This window comes from Ipomoea triloba, chromosome 3 (genome assembly GCF_003576645.1).
Source record: "Ipomoea triloba cultivar NCNSP0323 chromosome 3, ASM357664v1".
Classification (NCBI taxonomy): domain Eukaryota; kingdom Viridiplantae; phylum Streptophyta; class Magnoliopsida; order Solanales; family Convolvulaceae; genus Ipomoea; species Ipomoea triloba.
The window spans coordinates 15,908,132-15,934,558 of NC_044918.1; the positions used below are offsets into that span (position 1 = coordinate 15,908,132).

The 26,427-nt window shown below is 35.9% G+C and overlaps 4 protein-coding genes across 11 annotated transcripts; 2 read left to right on the forward strand and 2 right to left on the reverse strand.

The window, feature by feature from the left end:
• Positions 1-345: 345 nt before the first annotated feature.
• On the forward strand, positions 346-4,515 carry LOC116012777 (cysteine desulfurase 1, chloroplastic). Its single transcript, XM_031252435.1, has 10 exons — positions 346-645; positions 1,609-1,742; positions 1,856-2,015; positions 2,176-2,362; positions 3,001-3,146; positions 3,254-3,326; positions 3,432-3,495; positions 3,688-3,787; positions 3,942-4,100; positions 4,184-4,515. Exons 1-10 carry the CDS (start codon positions 415-417, stop codon positions 4,352-4,354), a joined length of 1,425 nt encoding a protein of 474 aa, XP_031108295.1. The 5' UTR covers positions 346-414; the 3' UTR covers positions 4,355-4,515.
• Positions 4,493-7,795, reverse strand: LOC116012778 (RNA-binding protein 42-like). 3 transcript variants are annotated; one of them, XM_031252436.1, is made up of 6 exons: positions 7,438-7,795; positions 7,026-7,203; positions 6,096-6,193; positions 5,377-5,473; positions 4,823-4,901; positions 4,493-4,726 (listed from the first exon to the last, which is right to left on the reverse strand). In XM_031252436.1, the coding sequence occupies exons 1-6, from the start codon at positions 7,660-7,662 to the stop codon at positions 4,579-4,581; spliced, it is 825 nt and encodes a 274-aa protein (XP_031108296.1). In that variant the 5' UTR covers positions 7,663-7,795; the 3' UTR covers positions 4,493-4,578. The 3 variants fall into 3 exon arrangements, with proteins under 3 accessions (XP_031108296.1, XP_031108297.1, XP_031108298.1); XM_031252437.1 differs by having other exon boundaries at positions 4,816-4,901; positions 7,438-7,791; XM_031252438.1 differs by lacking the exon at positions 4,493-4,726 and adding an exon at positions 5,249-5,307 and having other exon boundaries at positions 4,816-4,901; positions 7,438-7,793.
• A 2,892-nt stretch (positions 7,796-10,687) lies between these two features.
• LOC116013296 (lysine-specific demethylase JMJ18-like) lies at positions 10,688-18,494 on the forward strand. 6 transcript variants are annotated; one of them, XM_031252971.1, is made up of 13 exons: positions 10,688-10,821; positions 11,418-11,484; positions 11,934-12,226; positions 12,312-12,383; positions 12,696-12,773; positions 12,936-13,397; positions 14,012-14,236; positions 14,596-14,757; positions 15,096-15,464; positions 15,798-17,130; positions 17,214-17,317; positions 17,493-17,690; positions 17,914-18,494. In XM_031252971.1, exons 3-13 carry the CDS (start codon positions 11,939-11,941, stop codon positions 18,220-18,222), a joined length of 3,600 nt encoding a protein of 1,199 aa, XP_031108831.1. In that variant the 5' UTR covers positions 10,688-10,821; positions 11,418-11,484; positions 11,934-11,938; the 3' UTR covers positions 18,223-18,494. The 6 variants fall into 6 exon arrangements, with proteins under 6 accessions (XP_031108831.1, XP_031108832.1, XP_031108834.1 ...); XM_031252972.1 differs by having other exon boundaries at positions 11,418-11,488; positions 17,914-18,222; XM_031252974.1 differs by having other exon boundaries at positions 10,787-10,846; positions 11,418-11,488; positions 17,914-18,222.
• A 4,365-nt stretch (positions 18,495-22,859) lies between these two features.
• LOC116012967 (protein LIGHT-DEPENDENT SHORT HYPOCOTYLS 1-like) lies at positions 22,860-23,885 on the reverse strand. The gene is made up of 2 exons (XM_031252634.1): positions 23,342-23,885; positions 22,860-23,259 (listed from the first exon to the last, which is right to left on the reverse strand). The coding sequence occupies exons 1-2, from the start codon at positions 23,617-23,619 to the stop codon at positions 22,860-22,862; spliced, it is 678 nt and encodes a 225-aa protein (XP_031108494.1). The 5' UTR covers positions 23,620-23,885.
• Positions 23,886-26,427: the final 2,542 nt, after the last annotated feature.

Sequence of the window (26,427 nt, forward strand, 5' to 3'; positions counted from 1 at the left end):
ACGAAACACTCTATAGTTTGACATAATAACTTTACCTATTCTACACTACAGTTTCAACTACTCTTCACACTGAATTTATGTTGCCTACATTAAAATACGTTGAACACCACTTGAAGGTTAAATGGTTAAAAAAGACTAAAATCATAAATGAGATCAATATTACTTTTACTTTATGATTTTTTTAAAAGTTTTTATTTCTTAATTTAAAAATAATTTATTAAAATACGGAGTAATTATTTTTAAGAATTAAGGATTAAAAAAGTATTAAAAGTGTATTTCAAGAAAAAGGATTAAAAGTGGAAAAAAAATAAATTTAACATTACTGCATAAATATAACTGCCGCGGCTGGGAGGTTAACGGATAACACCATTACAGTGGGCTCAGAGACTGCCCGAGTGACAGAAGGACGAACCGATGATGCCGGCGGCGACCACCGTGGAGGGCGTAGTTCACAGAGTGCCCTATCTCACAACTGCGGTTCGGAACCCTACTTTCTCCAGTCGGGGCTCCGCTTCTATCCGGTTCCGCGCCTTGTCTTTTTCAGCATCCGCCGCTTCTCCTCCTTCTACGGTGGTGGACGAACAGAAACTCGGACCCGGTTCTCTCGGACACATCACGCGCCCCGACTTCCCTATCCTCCATCAGGTAATTCCTAGCCCCTCTCCTTCTAGAAGACTCTGAAATAGGAGTATAGGACTTGCAGAGACTGTTAGGTACGTGAAAATGAGGCGTCAGAATTCGATGAATTCCTTTCAAAATATTGAAGTAATCCTTCGATTCTTTCATTTACGCAAGCTAATCAAAGCAGACTGTAATCTCTGTTCTAATACTTGTGGAGTTGACTGTTAATAACTATAAATTATGTAGCAATAGCATAATCAAGCGCACTTGATGAAAGCAGATTGTAATCTCTGTTCTAATACTTGTGGAGTTGACTGTGTTAATAACTATAAATTATGTAGCAATAACATAATCAAGCGCACTTGATGAAAGCAGACTGTAATCTCTGTTCTAATACTTGTGGAGTTGACTGTGTTAATAACTATAAATTATGTAGCAATAACATAATCAAGCGCACTTGATGAAAGCAGATTGTAATCTCTGTTCTAATACTTGTGGAGTTGACTGTGTTAATAACTATAAATTATGTAGCAATAACAGAGTTGACTGTGTTAATAACTATAAATTATGTAGCAATAACATAATCAAGCGCACTTGATGAAAGCAGACTGTAATCTCTGTTCTAATACTTGTGGAGTTGACTGTGTTAATAACTATAAATTATGTAGCAATAACATAATCAAGCGCACTTGATGAAAGCAGACTGTAATCTCTGTTCTAATACTTGTGGAGTTGACTGTGTTAATAACTATAAATTATGTAGCAATAGCATAATCAAGCACACTTGATGAAAGCAGACTGTAATCTCTGTTCTAATACTTGTGGAGTTGACTGTGTTAATAACTATAAATTATGTTGCAATAACATAATCAAGCGCACTTGATGAAGCATACTATGTTTAGTTCGAGTTTTCAAGCTAATTAAATGGATAAATACTGCTATTTCTGTTCAACACACAATGTAAGGTTTTGGATATAATAATTCCAGGAGGTAAATGGCTCAAAGCTTGTGTACTTGGATAATGCTGCGACCTCTCAGAAGCCAACAGATGTCTTGAAGGCATTACAGACTTATTATGAAGGTTACAATTCCAATGTCCACCGTGGTATCCATTACTTAAGGTGTTCTTCCAGCAAAGCTGTTGTCTTAATTTTGTCTTGTCATTCTTGCTTAACATCTTCTTTGCATAGGCTAGTTGTGGAATTTATACTTATTATGGTATGCATAATGGTAGTGCAAAGGCAACAGATGAGTATGAGCTAGCAAGACGTAAGGTGGCAGCTTTCATCAATGCATCTGAATCTAAAGAAATTGTTTTCACAAGAAATGCTACAGAAGCTATTAACTTAGTGGCTTACACTTGGGGACTCACAAATTTAAAGCCGGGAGATGAGGTCTGTTACCATGCTTCTTTACATTAATAGACACTTAAGTTACGGGTTGACTGAGGATCCTGTGATTCCCTTTCTTACAAATTGTCTAAAAGATAGCAAGTGCCAGTTAGCATATTTAGTTTGTTTATCTTTAGCCATGGGAGGTGTTTAATATTTGCAGGTCATAGTCACAATAGCTGAGCATCACAGTGCAATAGTACCCTGGCAATTGATTGCTCAAAGGACTGGTGTTATCCTAAAGTTTGTGAGTTTGACAGACAATGAAGTTCCAGATATAATGGAGTTAAAAGAAACACTCTCAAGGAAGACAAAACTTGTTTGTGTTCACCATGTCTCAAATATGCTAGGTGCGCAAGTGCTTCTTTTTATTTATTATAAGTAGATACTAATGCCATATGAAGGAACACTGAAGAGATCTCTTTATGCTAAAGAAGAAGAAGCTAGGCCACCTATATCTGCTTTTACACGGTGATATAAATAACTACTTTTGTAATATATCGAATGAAGTTAATGATGTCACAGCATAGAACTTCTTCTCAGCTCCTTCTCTGACTCATCTAACAGCTGTCTTATATAACTTTGTTAGTGTTAATGTTCCCATCACCTGCCTTAAAAGACAGGGTTTGATACTTAAGCTTGAAGGGCATTCAAACTCTTGTTTACACCTCTTGAGCTAGATTGTGGGGTGATAACCGAGGGTTTCTAACAGTTATCTTCATTAATATCTAATAAACAAGGAGATCCTATCAAATGAATTCATATGAGTCTAGTTATTCTAATTTCTGTAGGCATACTAATGTGGATAATGTGGACTTACATATGCTGGTCCATGCTGGCAACTTCCGTGAGTTAATATTTTTGATGTGTTGGATAAAAGTGAGCTCAAGTTTGGCATATCCAAGTAATATAATAGCTTGCACTCTTTTCTGCCTCTTCATTTTCCAAGGCTCCATCTCATTGCTGCCACTCCCTCTTATTAATGCAGCTTCTCTGCTTCCAATTGAAGAAATTATAAGTTGGGCACATGATGTTGGAGCAAAGGTGCTTGTAGATGCTTGCCAAAGTGTGCCACATATGGTAGTTGATGTTAAGAGCCTAGATGCTGATTTTCTTGTTGCCTCATCTCATAAGGTGAGATCATTGTCCTTCACTTTAACATCTAATTTTGCTACTTGAATTGAAGGACTAATAATGCTTCAGATGTCTCAAAAAAAATAATAATAATAATAATGTTTCAGATGTGTGGGCCTACAGGCATTGGATTCTTGTATGGTAAGAGTGAACTCCTAACTGCTATGCCTCCATTCCTGGGTATGTATCTTAGATATCTAATCTACTCTTCATTTGCATGCAATTTGCTTTCTTGATTAGAATTTTATGTACTGAAGCACTCACTTTCAACTTTCATGAGTACAGGAGGTGGTGAAATGATAGCCGATGTATATTTGGACCATTCAACTTATGCTGAGCCACCATCCAGGTTGGTGCCATATGTGATATTGATGGAAAATTAACAAGTGCGTCAATATTTGTATCTATTTAGTGTTTAGGCTTTGTAGAAGTTCAGTCAGCTAGTTACTTGATCAAAGTACCTTATATATGTGTGTGCATGTGTGTATAGTGTGTACTAAATCAAATTACTTTTGTCATTCTATCTGTTATTGGGAATCAGATTTGAGGCTGGAACACCTGCAATTGGAGAAGCTATTGGGCTTGGAGCAGCCATTGACTATCTGTCTCAAATAGGCATGCAACGAATTCATGATTATGAGGTGTGCACACTTCCTGGCATATCAAGTGCTATTTGTTCCAGAGAGAGTTGATTTATTCATCTTTTTAAATAAATATTAGATGACAGTTTGATTTATTTTATACCTCACGTATGACCATGGGCTTAGATATTCTCTTTCTACAATCATTTCTCAGGTGGAGCTGGGTCATTATCTATATGATAGCCTCCGCTCAGTACCCAGTGTTCGTATCTATGGTCCTGCACCATCACAAACTGTAAAGCGGGCAGCTCTTTGTTCTTTTAATGTTGAGGATGTTCACCCAACAGATATCGCAACTTTCCTTGACCAACAGGTATAATAAGAAAAGACATTTTTGGTGAATAAGCATTCCTTCATGAACTCTGGTTTACTAACAACTTTGTCTAATCTCTGCAGCATGGTGTAGCTATCAGATCTGGTCACCACTGTGCTCAGCCTCTACATCGCTGTTTGGGAATCAGTTCGAGTGCTCGCGCTAGCCTTCACTTCTACAACACTAAAGAGGATATCGATCACTTCATAGATGCACTGAAGGACACAATCAGCTTCTTCACTTCTTATAAATGATGGTTCTCTTAGGTGATAAATTGGGTTTCTGATCTGTTGTCCAAATGTATACTTGGCCCATGATTTGGCATCATCTTGTCCAGTAGAAAATCTCATTGTAGTATAACAACATTTTGTGAACGTTCTTAAATTAGAGTATAATACATAACCTTCTTTTTTCATTAACAGAATGTTATTCGTGATCTCTGTACAACAATGACATTTTGGAAGTTCAGAAGTAGACTTCACAAAGCTACCTTCATGCTAGAGTAATAGTTTAGCTTGTCTTTGCATCTCACACTGCATGCAAGCATCATGGGCATATTGGGAATTTGGGATTCACTTGTGCAATACACTCTTCTTGGGCAGCTTGGCCTTCTTCTGAGATTGGTTCTGCAAAAGATCAAAACATCACAAAAATCAGGTCAGCAAAACAAGGATTGATAGGAGAATTTGTAAATGACCCAATGCAGTGTTCTAACTTTTTGCCTTTCTAGAGCTTCATAGTCAATCCTGTCTTGCCACCTGCTCTTCCGAAGCTTGATTGGTCGATTTCCAACATATTTGCCTGAAATAAAAATGTTGTATGTCATCATACATTCATATGGGCAACAAATTACAATACTGAAGCAAGCAAGTTAACACCATTAGACCTTAAGAGCCATTTATATTTATATCCCGTGGGCATGCTTTTCCAATTAATCGATTCTACAAGGAATGACTAGCCCTCAGAGAAATATGCTTTGGCACAAGGAATATTTTGAACACTTTTCTTTAAAAAATTCATACACAAACTACAAAAACCAGATCCTGAATTCCAGTGCAAATGAAGGTAACAACTAACAACTACCATTCGAGAAATCAACTAGAAGGCTAGGGAAAGTGTACAACTAAATGAAAGTAATTGTTCCATTCCATTTCTGCTTGTTGTGGTCTTGATTATCTAGCTATGGAAGGCATCATGCTCTGAAGGACTGATTGAGATAGTGAATAAGGTAAACACAACATGAGGGCTATATCTGTGCATGAGAAATATCACTTACCATTCATTTCTTTAAGGGCTGCTGCAAGGTCTGAAGGGTTGGAAAAACTTACAAATCCATAGCCTTTGATTTTACCTGTCCGCTTGTCTCGCACAACCTGTGATGATATTGCACATACAATCGCCAATAATGATGAGATTTCAACATACAACCACATATTTAGACGTTACAAAGCTAGACTTTTTTAACCTTTTTGTAAGTGGGAAGCAGGATATAAAAGTGGCCCAGCAGTTAGATACACACCAGCATAAAAATCTAGGCCACTAGGGCAAAATCACAAACAAAATAAATAGATAGACAAGCAAATCAAAATGCGTAAGCATCATGATTGACACAATTACACTCTAAAATTATATATGGGATGAAGATCCAGCCAGTATCTTATCATATGTATGGCCACATTCACCATACAGCTTTAGTTGTTATAACTCCACCAGTTCCAAAACTCATGAACTAATTTGGAAGATACATAGCAGAATTATAATTCCATTCAGAAGAAAAAAATCTGCAATTGTCATTAGCTTCAGATTAATGAACTAAAAAAAAAAAAATCACGAGCAGCACTGCCAAAACAAAAAATCAAAGAGAGTTCTACCTTAACGCACAGGAGACATTTGAGGGCTCCAAGCACTTGAAACAAACATCTGAAAAGTACCAACCAAAAACATCTACAAAGCTACTGTAGTAAGAAAATATAAATGGTGTTCTAGAAGACTTACCCTGGCCATGTTAAATGAAGGAAATCTTGAAAATGCTTTTGATAAGACATCATCATTCACCTCATTTCCAAGATCACCACAAAATAGACGATGATCATCTGAAAAACACAATAATACAGTGAGATCACAGAACATCTTTTCATAATCCAGAGTGAAAATTAAAAATGAAAACATCTGAAAAAGAATTGGTTCTAGCATTTTTTCCAAAGTCAAAAGTGCTCTGAACATCAAAATTGAGAGTTGCTAATCTTTCCAAAAAGCATTGCCTGTCTCTCTCTAGAGCTCCATTATCAAGTGTTATAATTTAAATAAAATAAAACTTTAAAAGCAACATACACACACACACACACACACACACACAAGTCAAAAGTGCTCTGAACATCAAAACAGAGAGTTGCTAATCTTTCCAAGAAGCATTACCTGTCTCTCTCTAGAACTCCATTATCAAGTGTAAAAATAAAAAAAAAATAAAAAAAAAATAAAAAAAAAAAAAAAACCACCTTTAAAGCAACATTCCATTCCCCGTATTTATATATATTCTGATTCTTTGATCCGCCAAGAGGAACATGAAATGAGTTTATGTTGCCTACATCATTTAATACCCATTTAAAACACTCCTGCAATGGGTTTCACTCAAAATCTGGGATTCAGAGCATAGAAAGTTACTGTATAAGGATATCAAGCACAGAGATGTAGTTTGTTGTTCTAGACAAGTAATTGTAAACTTATGTATGATAGTAGATTGTCTACAATTTATTTCTTATCACATTTCCCAACTTTCTTACGCTTCTTCACTTCAAACCTCGTTGCAAAGCCGAATTGTTAAAACAGAAACTCTCACATATTCCCAAGTGGTCCAAAGAAATGAAAGAATCAGTTAAATTTCCCTACAACTACTGCCAGAACGAAATAGGTAAGTAAGAAGCATACTTTCTGGCCAATCAGCAAGGGTAGGATCCTCCCAAGTTTGCCCAGCAGCTTTACGGGGCACTGCTTTCTTCTTGGCCTCAGCTTTGTGCTCAATTTCACTGCTTGCAAGTGCAGCTTTCACATTCTGAAGCGCTTCTGGTGTAATTGTCTGCGCAACCCTTTGAAACAACTGCTGTGCCTGTACACGTAGGCTCATATGTAAAAAATGCGCAATAAAAGCAAATGTACCATTGAAGGCTCTGAAGCTATGCATATGAATGATAAAATTTGCAATTGCACACAAAAGTAGAACGTATGTTTCAGCAGCATATAAATCATCTTACTTTTTTGTTGAATACCATTATGAAAAAAAAAAACAAACAAACAAAAAAAACTTATTTTACTCTAAATATTCGATAATTAGAACTCTTACCTGTTGGTATTGAGCCAAAGGGGTACCAGGGAGAGGGACCGGAGCAGGATACACGGCGGGAACGACGGAAGGAGCAGATGTTTGAACCGGAGGGAAGGCAGCGCCGATGTAAGGCTGCGGCGGTTGTTGGAGGTGAAATGGCGTCGGAAAGTAGGTCCCGTTGAGGTAGTTGTACTGCGAAAAGGAAGAACCGGTAGCCGCCGGATTCAAAGGCACCGTCGACATAGCGTAGACCGGCGATCAATTGTCGGAAATGGCAACGTCCGATTAGAATCAAAGAATTCGCGAGGGAAACGCCTCTGGAAGAACGGATACACGTTTGCGCTGAATTTCGGTTATGAAATGAAACGAGAATGTAGAAAAATCTAGAAACTACGCGATACAAGATTCCAGATATGGTCCGCGACCCAAAGTAATTGGTCCATATAGCAAATCCCGGAGAAAATAATTCCAAATATAGGCCGAAACCCAACGTAATTGGGCCGTCATAGCAAGAGCCCAAAGGAAAAGAATTTCAAATAAATAGTTATACCATGATGGACCCGTGTCCATTTACATACTGAATGGTCACAGTCTAAATTGTGAACATTCAGTATGTAAATTGCGGGCATTAGTATATAAATTATCAATATTTAATATGTAAATTATGAATATTTAATATGTAAATTGTGTATTTTAAACCCCGGTCCACCTTGTAAGGTGGACCCGAGTCAACAAAATAACTTATCATTTTCAATACGGGACAGACAAGTTTCTAACAGCCCAATAGACAAGTTTCTAACAGCCCAATTGACCGTCTGAATCGTTTTGTAACCGTTATAGTTGACCTGTCTGAGTCGTTTTGTAACCGTTATATTTAAACAAAGGTCCACCATAAACATTGTAATTTTTTATCTCGATTATATATAATTAACAAATTATGCACATTTAGTTAATAAATTGACAACATATTTTATATTCCCCCATGCACCCACCGAGCAATTATGGATGACCGTGCAGGAATTCCTCATGCTAGAAGAGTACGGACGAGACACCAGTGAAACTGGCAAAATAGGTAGACATCCAACCTCTTTTTTTGTTGATTGTCTTTTTGATGAATTAATGCATTAAATTTATTTTCTCATAACAAAAATTACTATATATACCTAATCTAAATTAAAGTCTATAATGTATATAGTGAATCTTGATCATGTTATATTGGGATTTTTTTGGGGAAGAGGGATAAGGATTCCTGTTTGTCTTAGACAACATGTCACGCAGGACTACGTGTAATCCCCACAAGTCTTCCCATAATCACATTCACAATCTCACGGTCATGTGGATCAAGTCATGCCGCAATTTTCTTCCTCATACGCCAAAACGCGTAATAAACGTTTCAATTCGAGATATTAAGACCAATTCAATCAACCATATACATTATACCAACTTTTTTTTACTCTCTTGGTGCTTTGGGAAGGGTGATTATACTTTTTCAACTGTTTTTTTCTAAAAAAAACTATCTTGATAAATTACGACAACAGTTATTTGAATAGTACATCACTTTAACAATAAAATTTTTAATTAAATGGTTAAAATGGTGAAAACAATTGGTGTAGTGTAATATTATTGTTAATTGTTATGCTTTCCTTAATGAAACTTTAATTTCATAAGTTGAAACTATCATTTTATACTCTTTAAGTATTGTATAATCATATGATTTATTAGTTTAAAATCATATACATTATCAATAAATTTGAAATGTTTTAATATAGAAAAATGACTATTCTATATTGTACTGTGAATAATAAACGAATGCATGAATTATAGGAAAAGTATGTCGGTGATAGATATCGCAATACCAGAACTAATACTATCATGTATGATACTATTAGTAATAATTTTCAATTATATAGTTACAATCATATATTATGGTACCCAACCATAATTAATATTATTCATATTTTAATTATATTGTCATAACTTTTTGTCATTTAATTGTTTGTAAAAATGACTTTTTAACCCTCAATTTTATGATATTTTTTTAACCAAACCCCTAACAAACTAATAGACAAAAAAGTCATTTTGCAAACAATTACAACATGTCACAAAATGAATTTTGAATGAATATGAATGAGAGTATTTTATAGGGAATTGAATATATAAAGAATGGACTTTATGAAGGTGACCATTTTTCTGGTCTTTCCGTCGGAGATGGTCGTCGGTGGTCGATTTTTAATCACAAAATGTGCATGAACCTTAGGTGAACTACTATCACAAGTCATTAACCTGTTTTTGGGATTTATTGCACAAAAATGCAATGTTAAAGGGTTTAATTGCACTTTTCAAAAGTTTAGGTACCTAATTGATTTTTCAGGTAAAGTTTGAGGGTTTATTAACCATTTTCCCTATATAATATAATAAGGATTGAGCTCATTATTCCTATTGCAATAAGACTATGGTTTATTATTCCTTTTTTTTTTTTTGAAAGTAAAAAAGGAAGGTGTTATTGCAATCAAAACGGGAAAAAAATGTACAGTACAATAAGGGGGGATTCAATCCCAAGTATTGAAATCAGTTTGAGAACCAGCTATCCTTACTAATGTATGGGCGAGCTGGTTCGCTGACCTACCTATGTGTGTACAAGATACATTTTCAAAATTTGACATAAGGTTAATACAAGTTTGAATGACATAGCCTAAAGCAATTCTATTAGCAGTAGGATTATGGAGTTCGTGCGCTACATCCTGACAGTATGTTTCAACCCTGACATTTCGACCTCTTAGCCAAGAGAGGGCTTCTTTGCATCCCACAACTTCAGCTAGTATCGAGGACGGGTGACTGCTTATAGGTCCACTCATAGCTGCGATGAAGGTTCCATTAGGGGTTAGCAATATCATGCCAACAGTGGCTTTGTTTTCCTGAGAAAAAAGGGTTGCGTCTACACGGCATATAAGAGCAATGTTCGACGGAATCTGCGAACTTCTTATTCAAATGTAACAGTAACTCACAATATGAGGTAGGGAGCAATTTTCCTTATTCAAAAGTAATATTCATCAATACAAGATACATATATTATGTGATATAATTTAGGATTTAAGAATGAGAAGCATTCTCTTATAAGAATAATTCACAAACCTTTTTACCCAAGAATCAACTGAGCTACTCGTGTAAGGATTTTATAGACCCTTCCTAAATTGTAATATGTAATACTTTATTATTTTCTTTTTATAAAATATTTGGTGGGGAAAGTTCCTTTGCTGAACTTTTTGTTGCCTTAATGACTTGGTAGCATACCAAAGCTAAACGTCTAATAAGGTTTTTTTGGGGAAGGGAATGAAAATTGGTCACGTAGCAGTTGAGAAGTGCATCGGTTTCAAGGGAAACTGTTGGGTGCCCATAGATTAGGTTTGCTTGTTTTTCTTGAACCAGGGTTCTTCATCCAATTCTTTTTATTTTTAAATTTCTTTTATTATTCATATATTGATCGGTTCATAATCATCTCTGCACAAGAAATTCAGACATTGCCTTTATCCAAAATAATAACAAAGTTGACAAGACAACTGAATTCATCTAAACTGGATCTCCTCTTTAATTTATCCCCTTTTTTGTGATCATCAATTCAATATAACTAAATGCAATGTTTTTGAGGTGGTGATGATAATTTCACAGCAGAAGGAACTAGAGAGTTATCTGGTTTTTGGTTTTGGTCAGATAAAAATTGGTTTCTGGTTTCCAGAGGTGTGAATTTGGGTGGGGTTACCATTCTCTGTTACTGTTACTCGGTTAGGGTTAGGGTTAGGGTTTGTTTTAGATCTGCTCTATGGTGTAAATATTATATAACGTACACACGCACACACACACATTATATACGGCATGTTTTGGGATTGTATGCTGCTGTTATGATTTTTTTATTTTTTTTTTTTTATTTTTTTTTTGTTTTTTGTTTTTTGTTTTTTGTTTTTTGATACTGAATTGTGATTGTTGTGTGGTGGAACATGTAGGTGTTTTAAATTGGAGTTTGATCTGCTTTGGGCTACCCTGCTATTTTCATTATTGGATCAACCATATGTAAGTATGTAATTCTTTTGCAAACTTGCCTTCTGAATTAAGGAATTCAATTCTACTATGTTGATCATCATTCAATGCTGACTTTAGGTAATTTGAGATTATTAGTTTTGATCTGGTGAATGATCTTGGTTTGCCTGGAACTTTTGGGTTCACTATTACACCAACAGACTATTCTCCGAATCAGAATTTAAGCTTACCTTTTGTTGTTGATTGTGCATTAAAGAAATTAGTATGTGAAGATAACACGAGTTTAGTATCTGTTGAAATGTGGTTACTTATATTTTTTCGTAGAGACGTTAACATCTGATATATTTTTATAACTGCGAATTATTTGAGGGGCCATGATAACAATTTCTTGGTACAATGTATGATCGTCATGGTGACTGAAGTCGTTCGAAGAAAATGTGTTTCTTGCATTGGTATCTGAGATAGTTTCATTGCCTAAACAGACTTCATGGGGACCGAACTTGTTAGACATTGTGTCAAGGAAGAGGCTATGGACATCTCCACAATTCCTCCTGGCTTTGAATCACTTGCATCCATGCTTAAAAAGGTGGATAATGAAAATAAAACAAGTTGCTCAACCCCTGCAAGTGACTTGCACTTGCAGAGATCCAAGGTGGAAACAGATTGTGAACCTCTGGAGGGTGTTAAAATGAAGCCTCAAAGACGGAGGCGGCGATCAGAGATAAAATATGACCAAGTTAATAACATTTCAGAAGATGAATCTGACTGCGAGCAGGTTGAGACTGCTGCGCTGCAATAATAACTATTTTTGAATTTGTCTTGGTTTTGTATCTGTTCTTATTCCTTATTTGTACCTGCAGAAAATCTCCTTAAGGCCTCGTCTTCCAAGAGGGGCTGTCCATGGATGTGACGATGGTGTCAATTGCCCAAAGGTTTAAACTATAACTATTTTTTTCGTCTCTCTCTCTCTCTCTCTGTTTGTTGTGATTCAATAGAATATAATTTTTCTGCATGTCTAGATCAGTGGATCATGTTTTTGACTGTTGCAAATAGGGACGGACAATTTCACATACTATCCAGGATTCTTTTTTTACAGTGCTTTCAATCGATTATGTTAAGATGCCCAACCCCAAACTAGCTTTGAAGATAAAAAGCAAACATTGAAACACAATCCTAATATAAATTCCGATAATGAGATTTAGTGTACCAATCCATGAGTATTTATTATCTGTGTGTCAAAACAGGTCACTGCACAATGGCGTCCAGAAGGAGCTTGCAGGCCTGATCTTCAGGATGCTCCAGTGTTCTATCCAACTGAAGAGGTTATTTCTGTCAATTATTATACTTGCTTGCCCATTTTCCCCTACCCTTCCCTTACCTTACCTTAGATATCTCTCCTTGTTTCTATTACCTATTATGCCATTTAAAAAAAATATTATTTCAAGTATTATGCTCCATATTATGAGATCTCAATTAATTTCCAGGAATTTGAAGATACTATAACATATATAGAGAGTATACGGCCCAGAGCAGAAGCATATGGAATTTGCCGTATTGTACCTCCTGCTTCATGGAAACCTCCATGTCCTCTAAAGGAGAAGAACATATGGGAAAACACCAAATTTGTTACTCGTATACAAAGGATTGACAAACTTCAGAATCGGGATCCAATGACAAAAAGAATAAAAATTAATCATTATAAGAAAAAGAAAAGAAGAAGATATGCTAAAGCCGATATCAGGACTCATGGTGAGGCTGCAAATGACGAGTCTGAGAGATTTGGGTTTGAAACTGGTCCAGAGTTTACTCTGGATTCATTTCAGAAATATGCTGATGATTTCACGGCCCAATACTTCAGAAAGAATGAAGGGCAATGGGAGCCCTCGGTGGAAAATATTGAGGGGGAATATTGGCGTATGGTCTCGAAACCCACAGAAGAAATTGAGGTATCATTTTTATAGATTTTTCATTTGGGTGTCTGCGTGTGTAGGTGTGTTTGCCCCTATGTTGCATAGGCTATTCATTTCCAAATTATAATAAGGGTCGGCCCTAAGCAATGGCAGGCTGGCCCCTTGCCTAGGGCCCAATGTTGGGCCCTTGTTAGCCGAAGAGTTTATTTATTTATTTACTAAATAAAGTTTTTAAATAATTTTATTTTATATAAGTGAAGATTTGAACCTATGACCTCAAAATTATTCTTCAATATTCTTCCCAATTAAGCACCACAATCTTTTGAATTAATAATGCAATTAATATATATATATATATATATATATATATATATATATATATATATATATATATATATATATATTTGAAAAGGCTGGGCAAGGGCGTGATTTTTGGAGTAGGTGAACTGTTCATACTTCATGTGCATTAACTTCATATATTAAGCCCCCCGCCACTTTTTTTTTTTTCAACTATGGCCCATGCCTATAAAATGATACTACGATAGGACCGGCCCTGATTATAATTTGCTTTTATGTATACTGTTTTGCATTTGTGAGGCTTTATAACTTACGAATTTAATCCATTCATCCCTTTTTTTTGCGCTTTCTAGGTTCTTTATGGTGCTGACTTGGAAACTGGAGCTTTTAGCAGTGGGTTTCCTAAACAACCCCATCAAATAGGTTCTGCTTCTGAGATGAAATACATAAATTCAGGATGGAATTTGAATAACTTACCCAAACTTCCAGGTTCAGTGCTTTCATATGAGAGCAGTGATATATCTGGTGTTGTTGTGCCCTGGCTGTATGTAGGAATGTGCTTTTCCTCTTTCTGTTGGGTAAGGAAGACTTCCATCCTTGCTTGGAATATATACTGTATCAAGATAATGCAAACAACATAGATGACTTTTGAATATCAATACCCAGTTTGTTGTTTGTTACTATTCTAGATTTTTCTCCCTCTCAAGGTTTCATAGAACCAGCTTTCTACTGTTTGTTATTAGTGTGAAGTGTGAATTTTTATTAATGGCTGGTTTCGATTCTCTTTTCTTTTGAATTAGGCTTTAATTTAGATTGCTGTGTTAGGGTCAAAGTGTTTGATATCTATTGGTATATTATATCTTTAAGAAAATAGTAATGGTACAAAGTTTCTACATTGTATGGTTAAAATTTTTCATATTCCTTTTTAATGTTACAGCATGTTGAAGATCACCATTTATACTCTTTGAATTACATGCATTGGGGAGCTCCAAAAATGTGGTATGGTGTTCCTGGTGCAGATGCTCCAAAGCTGGAAGCTGCTATGAGGAAACACTTGCCTAACCTCTTTGAGGAGCAGCCAGATTTGCTTCATAAGCTGGTGAGAAGAACACATCTATACAGCTTTATATATCCAGATCTTTCATTGGATGTCGGTTACATTTTTTTCTTTTTTTTCCTGCTTTTATTTTTCATTTTAATTTTTTGGGGGGGATTTTGTGCATCAAAAAATTGCAACTAGCTAAACTTTCATCTTTGGTGAGTGGTAAACTACCATTAACTCCAATGCTTGCCAGAAGAGTTAATTTCTTTTCATGGGAAGTGAATTAAGTGATTTCACATTGAATATTTGCAGTCTTAAACAGGATATGTGTTTCCTTCCATTATGGTATTTGATTGTCTGGAAGTTCCATTCTTAAAATGCTTAGTTATATGCAGGTAACACAACTTTCCCCTTCCATACTAAAGTCTGAAGGAGTGCCAGTTTATCGATGTGTTCAAAACTCAGGGGAGTTTATTCTCACCTTCCCTCGAGCATATCATGCTGGTTTCAATTGTGGCTTCAACTGTGCTGAAGCTGTAAATGTAGCTCCAATAGATTGGTTACCCCACGGACAGACTGCTATTGAGCTCTATTCTGGTCAAAGCCGCAAGACATCCATTTCACATGATAAACTTTTGCTTGGTGCAGCAAGGGATGCAGTTAAAGCACAATGGGAACTTAGTTTACTGAAGAAGAATACTTCAGATAATATGAGATGGAAAGATGTTTGTGGACAAGATGGGGCATTGTTTAAAGCATTAAAGGTAAAGATTTGTTTCTATGTTGCCTTTTCTTCCTATTATGTGGATTTGTGAAATTTGGTATTACTTCATTAAGTAGTTCATAATTTTGAGTGATTTGTAATAGATTCCTAGTTGGTTGGTTATGGAATGTCAGGGAAATAAGTACAGCAAAAAATAAAGGAAAAACAATGCTTTTCATGTAATTTTTTTCCCTTTGATTTATTTACTAAATGATGAATTTTCGAAGCTGAATAACTAAATTCCTGTTATGATGTGGTGCAATATGCAATGGAGAAATAGAAATTTATGGTGCTGATAGTTTGCTAATTTCACCATTCGTAACATTTTGTGTAGGCTCGTGTTGAGATGGAACGAGTTAGGAGGGAGTTTCTCTGCAATCCCTCAAAGATATTAAAGATGGAGAGCACTTTTGATGTTGATTGTGAGAGGGAATGCTATGTCTGCTTTTTTGATCTGCATCTCTCTGCAGCAGGATGCCACAAATGCTCACCTGTAAAATATGCATGCTTGAATCATGCAAAACAATTGTGTTCATGTTCTTCTGGTTCTAAATTCTTCCTTTTTCGTTATGACATTACTGAGTTAAATGTGTTGGTCGAAGCGTTGGAGGGGAAACTAAGTGCAATATATCGATGGGCAAAGCTATATCTGGGACTGGCCTTGAGTTCTTCTGTAAACAGAGAGAATAAGGTTCCAGGGCTCATGGGTAAGTTATCTTGCTCTTCTGCAGGATTGGGAACAAAAGTGGTAAATTCAATACCGGTTGTGGCTTCTTCACCACAAGAGAAGAAAGAGGAGAAGGGTGAGGAACTCTTGAAAGCAGTTAACAGCAGCTATACCTTGCAGAAAAATAAACCGCATGGTGAGCTAGTGTCTTTTGAAAAGAAGCTGTCTTTGGCAGTACAGAATTCTCTCCATAGAGTCAAGGAAACAAACAACAGCTTCCAAAAAAGAAGCGAAGGATCCTCAAAGTTGCTTCCTGGTAAACAAACTCAAGTTGGTCAGATTTCCCAAGAGTGTTCATCATCCAATAAAACCTTATGTACAGATAAGCCAGAAGTAAAAACTTCAATTCCCCGAGATGATGAGGTTATTGTCCTCAGTGATGATGAGACAGAGAAGCCAAAGATAACAGTTCTTGGGAGAGCAAAGGATGCTCCTGAAAAGTGCAAGGTTGGCCCAAGTTACAGTAGTTTAGTGCCCATCTCGACTGTCTCCACAAGTAATTCTACAATCAGTGGAGAAAGAATTAATTCTTCGTATGTACCCTGCTGCATAAAAGCTGAGAATGCTCAAGGTGAAACAAGTCATGCTCTACAAAGCCATTCCTTCCATGACATTGTGCCTTCCAATGTTGATGCTAATAAACATGTTGGGGGTCCTCAGAGAGCGGATAGTCAAATGCAACATCTGCAACCATGTGAAAGCAAACCCAATAACGAAGATATTCCTAAGAAAATGGATGTTGATGGCAAGTCAAGGTCAATGGATAGTGCACAATCTCTATTATCTCCCTCTCAAAATAATTCTGACAGATATTTCCGACAAAAGGGTCCTCGCATTGCTAAAGTGGTGAGAAGAATCAATTGCAATGTTGAAGCTCTGAATTATGGAGTTATCCAGCCTGGAAACTTATGGTGCGACACTCGGGCTATTTATCCGAAGGGTATGATCCTTGAATCTCTCTTGACTTTTATGCAAATATTTAAAGTCAATAGTAAGTAAGCTTTCTGGTTATGTCTTGTGCAGGATTTCGCAGTCGTACCAAATATATAGATGTTTTAGATCCAACAAACATGTGCAACTATATTTCTGAAGTTCTGGATCCAGGACGAGATGGACCTTTGTTTATGGTAATTGAGTCTTTTGTCTTAGTTTGGAATGTTTTGCATAATTCACATCATACACAGATTACACACCTTAATTTAGTATGCCTCTTTATACCATGAGCAAAATAAGATATTTGGGTTGGACACGGGCAGAATATTTACTAGGCTCTTTTAGTCTGATAATCGAATTATTTTTCAGGTCTCCTTGGAGCATTGTCCAAGTGAAGTATTTATCCATGTATCAGCAGCCAATTGTTGGAAAATGGTTCAGGAAAGGCTGAATCAAGAGATTGCTAAGCAACGTAAGTTAGGAAAGACAAACCTTCCTCCACTTGTACCTCCTGGAAGTCTTGATGGCATGGAAATGTTTGGTTTTTCTTCACCGGTAATCATTCAGGTAAGCCTATCGAACTTATACTGTTCCTTTCTCAAGCGCATTTATCCAAGACACATCTTAGAATGTCCTTTAGTTAGCGTGTCTCTGAACAGTTAAATCTGTGCAGTTTCGAAATTGTAACAATTGTCTTATCAGAGATCGGTTGCACATATTACAATATCCATCAAAATCAATAATAGTTCTATGGCTTAGGAAACTGAAGTTGATACCATAACCCCTGCAGGTTCTTCAAGCTATGGACCGAGACAGAGTGTGCAAGGAGTACTGGAAATCACGGCCACTTTCGCAGATTCAAGGTTCTGCGCCTGGAGACAACCTGAAACTGACACCAAAACCAGAGGTCGATAACGAAGCTGGAAAACGCCATCTTCTACCCACAGGAGCTGATGCAATACTTGGTGGCCTGTTTAAGAAAGCTAATACTGACGAACTTCAGGCACTATACAGTTTATTAAACAACAATCCCTCGCCTTCTGATCAAGGATCAGTGGCTCGGCTTCTTAGTGATGAGATTCATAGACGGGGTAGATAATGATTCAATTTTGTCATAGAAAGAGGTTTTTATCAGTAAGTACTGAGTCCCAAATTTGGCCCCCCATTATATCTCTTTTACTAATTGATTTGCAGCGTAAACCCTGTGAACTGTGAAGATTCAGTATAGTCTCATGCACTGTACAGTAGTAGAACTGTAGAATGACATTGTTAGGCTGCTGACAGCGGATTTGGATTCATTTTTTTTTTTTAAATGTAAACTGTAGAGCATGAGAAAATTTTGGGATGAATTCAAGTGACTAATTTTTCAAATGCCATTTTCCAGTGTTTGCTGTTTTAATATAAAGGATCTCAAATAACGGAAATGCTATGAATAAGGTGGGTGTAATATAAGCAAAAATATACATCTTTGATGATTTTTAATTGACCGCACTTGGGTTATGTGAGAAAATAGGAATGATATTACATTCACGAGCCTAATACATTAAAAAATAAAACAAAAGAACAATTTAAACCCAAATGATCCAACTTATAAGTCCAATTAATGTGAGTTTGACTAATAAATAAGGCGGCCAGAAAATGTCAAACTACTAAGTAGCTATCAAACTTCCCGCTAAGCCGACACGTCGTGCAACAAGGCATGAGGACCCTTCAACGCCATGCATTACCCATAGTTGTCGTTGACCCACCATTGGCTAGGCTTGATCGGTGCTACACTGACTCATCAAACGCGAATTGGCCAATCCGAGGGGCGAGGCTACCCCTGGACCTTGCCTCTATCCTTGGTTGGACGATGCTGGCCTGCCATGGTTCGCGTAAGCGTCCTTATCGATCAGTGTGGGCCACTTACAGGGGCTGAACCACTTTCCCTTCCTATCTTTTCTACACATTTTTTTAACAATTTTCTTTTTTTATTTGTAAAGTATAATACAGTATTAGTAGCACTAAATTACATAAAAACGAGTGAAGAAGAAATTCAAGAAGAAAGGACCACATAAGCATAAGCCCATGCATCCACACTAAACCATGTTTACGATTATAACAATCCCTTATTATTATTCAAATTTTGGATGTCTCCCAAACATAAAAAATTAGGAGATAATGATGACAACCCCTTAAGTAGCAACATACGAAAATGCCGAAGATGGAAAATGCGGGGATTGTACGGACAAAGTTTGTGCAGGTGTGCCATCTGGATCGGACGGACGAGAAGGCACCAATGCTTCAGCCGGGGTGCAATGAGAAGCGTTGGATTTTGCGTAGGGAAGAGCGGAAAGGGTGCCGCTCGACAAGCGATACATGCTGGCACGTGGGAAACATGACCGAAGAGAGCACGTGTCAGCTCCACGGAGATTGCGAGCTCTCTCCTTTTTCTTCGTCGAACGGACTAAATTTCGGGTCGGGTGTAATGTTAAAGTGGTAAACTCAGGATACTACTTTTTTTTTTCTTTTTCTTTTTCTTTTCCCTCCTCACATAAAAAAAATTGAAATTTTTTTGTGACGATTTTGTAATTATCACGGTGCGTTTGAAAATGTTTGATAATGCATCCACAAATAACTAATAGTACACACGTGAATGCAATATTATATATCTTGAGTGCATTGTCAGCTATTTGCGAGTGAATTATCAAGCATTTCTATGTGCATCGTCTTAATATGATCATGTGCTAATTGTTACGAAAATATTTTTGACGCAATGGTAATCATTTGATCATGACAATTGCAGCACATGTCCAAATTATATCTCATTGAAGGCAGGTAGTTGTGCAATTGACATTGAGAGGGGATTGTTAGGTGGATGTTTGGAGTGTCAATACTAACATTTTTTCATCGAAATGTGACACTAGCTATTATGCAAGTATAAGAAAATAAGGTTGTGGATCTTACAAATTATGTTGGTGACATAATTACTCTATTCTTAGATTCCAAAACATTTGCAACAAATCTGCACTACAAGGGTGAGTTGCTGTTAGACCTGGCAATTGTCGACACAACCCGTTAACACGACACGAAACCGGACACGAAAATAACGGGTTAGTGTTTAGCCTTAACATGTCCCGGGTCGGTAACGGGTTGACCCGTTAAGAACCCGTTAAGTTTTCGTGTCTTAACAGGTCAACCCGTTTAACCCGTTAACATTATCGTGTTAACCCGTTTACACAGACCTGTTTAGAACCCGCTAAGAACCATTATCATTTTTGTCTTTACAAAATATATCATGAACATGGTTAAGAATGAATTTACTACATTAGGACAAGATCATACGCGGTACGCCAATTATTGATGTTCAACAATATGAAATCTGAATGTTTATTGTGTTCAATTTTATTCTAAAAACTAGTATGGACTTCTTTAATTATGATTTTTGGATGCTATTTTATAATTTTATGAATGTTATAAATTGAATATTTTTTTAGTTTGTTTGATGAATTGGATTGTATGTTTTATTTCTTTTTTATTTAACTTAACTTTAAATTTTAGTTTTTAATATATCAATATATTTAGCGAGTTTAAACGGGTTTCGTGTCATATCGTGTCGACACGATCTGAAACCCGTTAACAAAACGTGTCTATCGTGTCAACCCGTTTAACCCGTTAACAAATTGTGTTCGTGTTCGTGTTACAATTTTGAACCCGTTAACCTTAACGTGTCGTGTTCGTGTTTAGCCTTATCGTGTCCGTGTCGTTATCGTGTCGACCCGTTAACGAACCCGTATACACGAATTGCCAGGTCTAGTTGCTGTGATATTATTTCACGAATCCTTATTTGTGAGACGGGTAGAGTCAAGATGAAAATGTAATACTTACAAAGGAAAATGTAATATTACTCGAGAATAAATTGCTTGTTACTTATAAAGGAAAATGTAATACTTTTAAATCAAATGTAATATTTAGGGGTTGAATTGAACAATTACTTATGAGAAAAAGTGTAATACTAAGCATGCATAAATTGATTGATTATTACTTATTAGAGAAAATGTAATACTTTTAAAAGAAAATGTAATATTTTTAAATAAAAAATGTAATATTAGCAATTGAAGAGTTCATTATGAGGGAAATTAAATTATAATACTTATGAGAGAGAGAGAGAGAGTACATGTAATATTTATGAAAAATCCAACCTATATATCTCACACATATATATAGAGTATTACTGACTCTATTACAATATAGCATGCCATTGAGTTACAAGCTACTTGACTTATTATATGACGCTATATATATATATTTTGAGTACTACTGACTCTGTTACAATGTAGTATATGTTACAAAACTCATATATATTTGTGCATAGATGTGTGCGTATGTTACTGTGCAAGATCAAGTGCGCTTACCACTATGCCAAAGTTATAGCTAAGAGCGAAGGCACAACTTTGCACTCTTCCAACCTCAACTACACAACATACTTAGCTTTCATATACTAATTGTTAATATCAAATGCTTATCACTAAGTCAAAAATTATAGCTAGTAGCGAAATAACAATTATTTCCTTATACTTACGTAGCAATCTTCCAATGTAATTCGAGGCCCCAACAGTTACATACTTAACATCTTTCTTATTCTTGATAAACCATTATTAACATCCATCTAGGGACAACATATACTGAGGAAAAACCTAGTAATTAAATAGAGAATGCACTTAATAATAATTAATAATAAAAAGGGTAATAATCTTTGTGGAGTATTATCATGTATTGATATATAATGAGACAATCTTCGAAGATGTAAAAGATTTTTCTAAGTTGTCTTATTCCAACGTTTTTAAATAATCAATTAGGACAAACTTAGCTGTTTTGTTTATTTGTGTCATTGTTATAGATTTGCTTAGATTGTGTTTGAAGTCAATACCTAACTATGTCTCCCTTTTCGTTGGCACTTGTGTTTTCCACTACTAATTAATACTTAATTACTCCTACTTTTATTTCCCTTCCCTACCCGTAACCATATTTGAATGTAGGGCCACAAGGTTAATGTTTTTTTTTTTTTAAACAATTTAAATCGAATGGGTGAGATTCTAAGAGCTAAAATTTATACAAAACGAGCTAATTAAGGCATCCAATGAGGTTAAAAAATGACCAAATAATCATTCGTCAAAGTATGAATAGCCATATAATTGCTATACAATCTACCACATGATTTCGGACAAATTATATTGTGCACGGGCTCAGAATCAAGGTCAACCTCGTAAGATAAATCTTTATACATATTCATTTTTAGTATATTACAAGTTTTTTTTTTTTTTTTGTGTATTGTATATTTATTTTTAGTAGTTAGATTTATTAGATTTTAATATAAGTTTATTTTTAGTATACCGTAAGTTTAAAAAAAAAAAGGAAGTTATATACCAAAAATGAATTGTACCTATAAGGCTAGGCGTCCATCTATCTTAAGTAGTGTGATGAATATTTCTTTTGCATTTCATCATAAACGCAGTGAATATAAGCTGATCATGCATGAATCATGATATAATGAACTAGATATAATGTGCTGAGTAAATAATTAAAAAATATAAAAATATTATTCATTGACATTTATATGGGAAAGAAAACATTCATGATTAATTCATAATTACCATATATATATATATATATATATATATATATATTTCTTACATTGATATTTTTCTTATTTTTCTTATCTATATATTGATTAATATTTAAAACTGATAATAATATTCAGATAGCATTACTTGCATGAGGAGCTTGAAGGGTGACGGCGACCACCTTGTGCTTTGACGACGTCGTTACCGTCGTCGCCGTCGTCGACCGCTTCCGTTTCTTCTCGTAGCTAATCCCTCTAGACTTGGACTGGAAATCCCGAACGTCGCGGAGGAACAGCCGCACGGCGCGGGCGCCGAACGGGTTTAACTCCGGCCTGCCGCCGTGCTCTTCGTAGGCGGCGCGGAGGCGGCCGATGAGCGCGTCCAGGCTGCCCCACGCTTGCCTCAGCGGGCAGGGGCACGGCGCCGGAGGGTTAGGGACGCCGAAGAAGGGACAGTTCTGGTTGTGGACTTTAGTCTTCCCGAACTGGTCCAGGTACCGGAGAAACTCCAGCACGTGAGCACCACTACAGAGTCTGATTGAATAACAACTATTAATTATTCAATGTAATCAAACTAGGAAAAATATATAATATATATTATTAGGAAAAATCTTACAGAAGCGAAACTGGAGGCCGGTGGTTGCGGAGGTACTGGCAGAACGTGTTCCAGTCCCGCCGCTTCTGGTTCTCGTACCGACTCAGAGGCGGCGGCCGCGGCGGAGCTGCTGGTGCGTGGATCGTCGTTGTCGTCGCGTTGCCGGTAAATACTAAATCGGTGCTCGGAACCATGATTCCGGAGCTCGGATTCATAATTCCTTGCGGTGTAATGAAATCCATTTGGTATTTCTCTGCTAGGGTTTCAAAATCCGGTAGTTTTAGTGTTTCTGTTACCATATATTCTATCACATTCACAAGTTAAAGATGAAGAAGATGATAGATCTTAGGGGTAAAAGAAAAAAGAAAATGAGATGAGATCAGAGTGTTCTGAGATCAAGGCCGGTGAAGTATGTAATTAAGTGAGATATACTTACAGTTAAGCTAAGAGATTTTGGGGAAACAGTGTATTTTGCAAGAAAAGGAAAGAAAGCTCAGTCCTTCAATTTTGCATTCATATGAAGAGAGAGAGAGAGGAGGTAGAAAGGTAGGAGTGTAGGAAAGGGTTAACCACTGATTTTGGAGCATGACATATGACATTACATGTTTGTTTTTATAGGAAAAGTATTTATTATCCCGGTAACCCAATCAAGTTGGTCGAACAGACGGGTAATCAAGATTTCAAGTTCGACTTTTATAGAGAGTTGTCTATTAATCTTCTCAGTTTAAACTAGTCCGTTATAAACAACTTAAATTATAGTTTACCTCATTATGGTCTACTGTTTTTTAATCCTTTAAAGACTAGGGTCACAAAACAAACTTCATTAGTTCATCATGTACACCTTTGGATAGCATTTACAAACATCAAGTGATTAAGTAGGGCATATTTGTAGCAACACCTTAGAAGAATGGCCCCCACCACTAGGGTTAGACTAAAAAATGCAAATAGTCTTGTAACATTTTGTATATATAATTGAATATTTTCAATTTATAAAGAGACATGTTTATTTTATGTCATTTTTTAATAAAAAAAACTTATATAATTGTTGAGCATATATATAATATATAAAACATAAATGTACTATTCAATTTTCAGTTTAAGACTTTTAGTTTGAACGAAACACATCATTTCATTTGATATTAGAGCACCCAGTATCATCCAATAATAAAACACATTCTTTAATTATGTATCAACACAAACTTGACAAAAATTTATTAATCATACCAACTAGCTACCAGCTTAACCTTTTAGTTGATGTTGTCAGCTTGTCATCACACACTCCATCTGTTGCGTTTTTCAATAAACTTGGTGGTACGCTTTAATAATTATTGTATAGTAAGTGCCATTAAGATAAAATAGGTGTGGCTATCAGGTTATGCATACGACAAAGCTATGATATACGGAGTAGGGTAGCATAAAACTACAAACCAGTAAATACGTTGAAAGCAACTGTTGTTGGCAACAATAGTAAGCAACAAAATCTAGGAAACTTCATGCTGCCAATCCCTACTACGTACAGTAGACTGGTCCAAAAATCTTTAGCTCACATTCTTGAGTTCACACATAAGAAACATGGGGGAAATTCATTGCAGATAAGAGATGACGTACTCCTCCCCATTGTAGTAAGGGTTTAGCTAGTATTCGCTAGTAAATAAAGACTTTTAATGTAAGTTATTTAGATCATACGAGTATACGACGTCATATAAACAGACATTATAAATAGATGATACGACGTTAGTTATATAATAGCTGATGTTGTATAATATTTTTAAATAAATATATACAATGTCGATTTTTAGAAAAAAAAAAAAAAAAACGACATTGTATAGTAATTAAATATAAAAATCAAGGCCAAGGACCTTTTGGTCCAGTGGCATCAAACCCTTTCCTTTATACGGGAGGCAGGCAATGTTGACTCTTGTGCTTCTATAGGTTGAGAAAGTAGTTATGAACAGATACTAGAGTCAGTAGTATTCAAAAAAAATATAAATATACGACGTCGTATATTTTATTTTTTAAAAAATAACATAGCAAGTATTTTTTTTAACAAAAAACCGACGTGGTATTATTATTATTTTTTAAAAATGTATGCAACATACCACATTGGTTTTTTTTTTTAATATTTCTTTACAACGTCGAATTTTTTGACAGCGGAAGAGATGGTATGTCATCTTCATTCCCACATACATACATTGCTATAGGTTCAATAGAGGCCGGAGATGGTAACTTTTAGATACGAAAGTTATATTTCACTCACTCAATCATGTCTTTAGAGATATGTAATACTTTTTGTATTATGTATAATAATTATGTATGTTGTTAATTTGAATTGTTTTGAATCGGTACTACAACACTTATTCCAAAATACTGGCCTAGTGTAACTAATGAGCTAGGCATTTTATGTGTGGGTATATATAGTACAAAAGGGACAGATTATACCATACGCATAGACCAATGCATGTCCACCTTACAGTATGAATTATGGTCCAAAATGACATTCAGATGCGTTTGCACTCTGCACTAACATATTATGTGTTTGCAGTTAATATATTATGTGTCTGAGTATTTACCTCTTTGTGATCCTTTATTGACTAAACTTATAAGGTAAACTTCACTAGAAGTGTACTTTTGAGTAGCAACAACATACTTTCCCGTAAATTAAAAATAAAACATACAAGACAGACAATATGTCTTGCTAACAGGAACAAATTGAAGAACATTTTTCAAAATCCATGCACTACTTTTTTCTTAATTTGCCATTCCTCCCCCTATCACCTTCTTGAACCAGGCACAATGTCAACCATGAGGATTGAAATGACCATAAACATATACGGAGTATATACACAGACACAGAGACAGACACTCAAGGTGATGGGGAAAATGACATTTCAACCAACATGTTTCACTAGCTCAAACCGTGTTATAAATGCTAGCTAACTCAGACTTTTCAAAGCAAAGTCTTGATAGAGCCCAATGAGATTTTGCAAGAATCTTGTTTGTTTAATTGTAAGCAAGCAGAGAAAATGACATTAATTAAAGGACTTTACTCCTGACCCACCAGCAAATTCAATTTCTTGTCTATGAAATGAGAAAAAACCAACATTGTA

Coding starts and splice junctions, on each gene's coding strand:
- LOC116012777 (XM_031252435.1), top strand. CDS start 415: ATGATGCCGGCGGCGACCACCGTGGAGGGCGTAGTTCACAGAGTGCCC. Junction 646..1,608: donor ACTTCCCTATCCTCCATCAG/GTAATTCCTAGC, acceptor TAATAATTCCAG/GAGGTAAATGGCTCAAAGCT. Junction 3,496..3,687: donor TATGCTGAGCCACCATCCAG/GTTGGTGCCATA, acceptor ATTGGGAATCAG/ATTTGAGGCTGGAACACCTG.
- LOC116012778 (XM_031252436.1), bottom strand. CDS start 7,662: ATGTCGACGGTGCCTTTGAATCCGGCGGCTACCGGTTCTTCCTTTTCG. Junction 4,902..5,376: donor AGCCCTTAAAGAAATGAATG/GTAAGTGATATT, acceptor TTTTTATTTCAG/GCAAATATGTTGGAAATCGA. Junction 4,727..4,822: donor GACTATGAAGCTCTAGAAAG/GCAAAAAGTTAG, acceptor GATCTTTTGCAG/AACCAATCTCAGAAGAAGGC.
- LOC116013296 (XM_031252971.1), top strand. CDS start 11,939: ATGGGGACCGAACTTGTTAGACATTGTGTCAAGGAAGAGGCTATGGAC. Junction 12,384..12,695: donor ATGGTGTCAATTGCCCAAAG/GTTTAAACTATA, acceptor GTGTCAAAACAG/GTCACTGCACAATGGCGTCC. Junction 14,237..14,595: donor GCTTTTCCTCTTTCTGTTGG/GTAAGGAAGACT, acceptor TTAATGTTACAG/CATGTTGAAGATCACCATTT.
- LOC116012967 (XM_031252634.1), bottom strand. CDS start 23,619: ATGGTAACAGAAACACTAAAACTACCGGATTTTGAAACCCTAGCAGAG. Junction 23,260..23,341: donor CGGCCTCCAGTTTCGCTTCT/GTAAGATTTTTC, acceptor TTATTCAATCAG/ACTCTGTAGTGGTGCTCACG.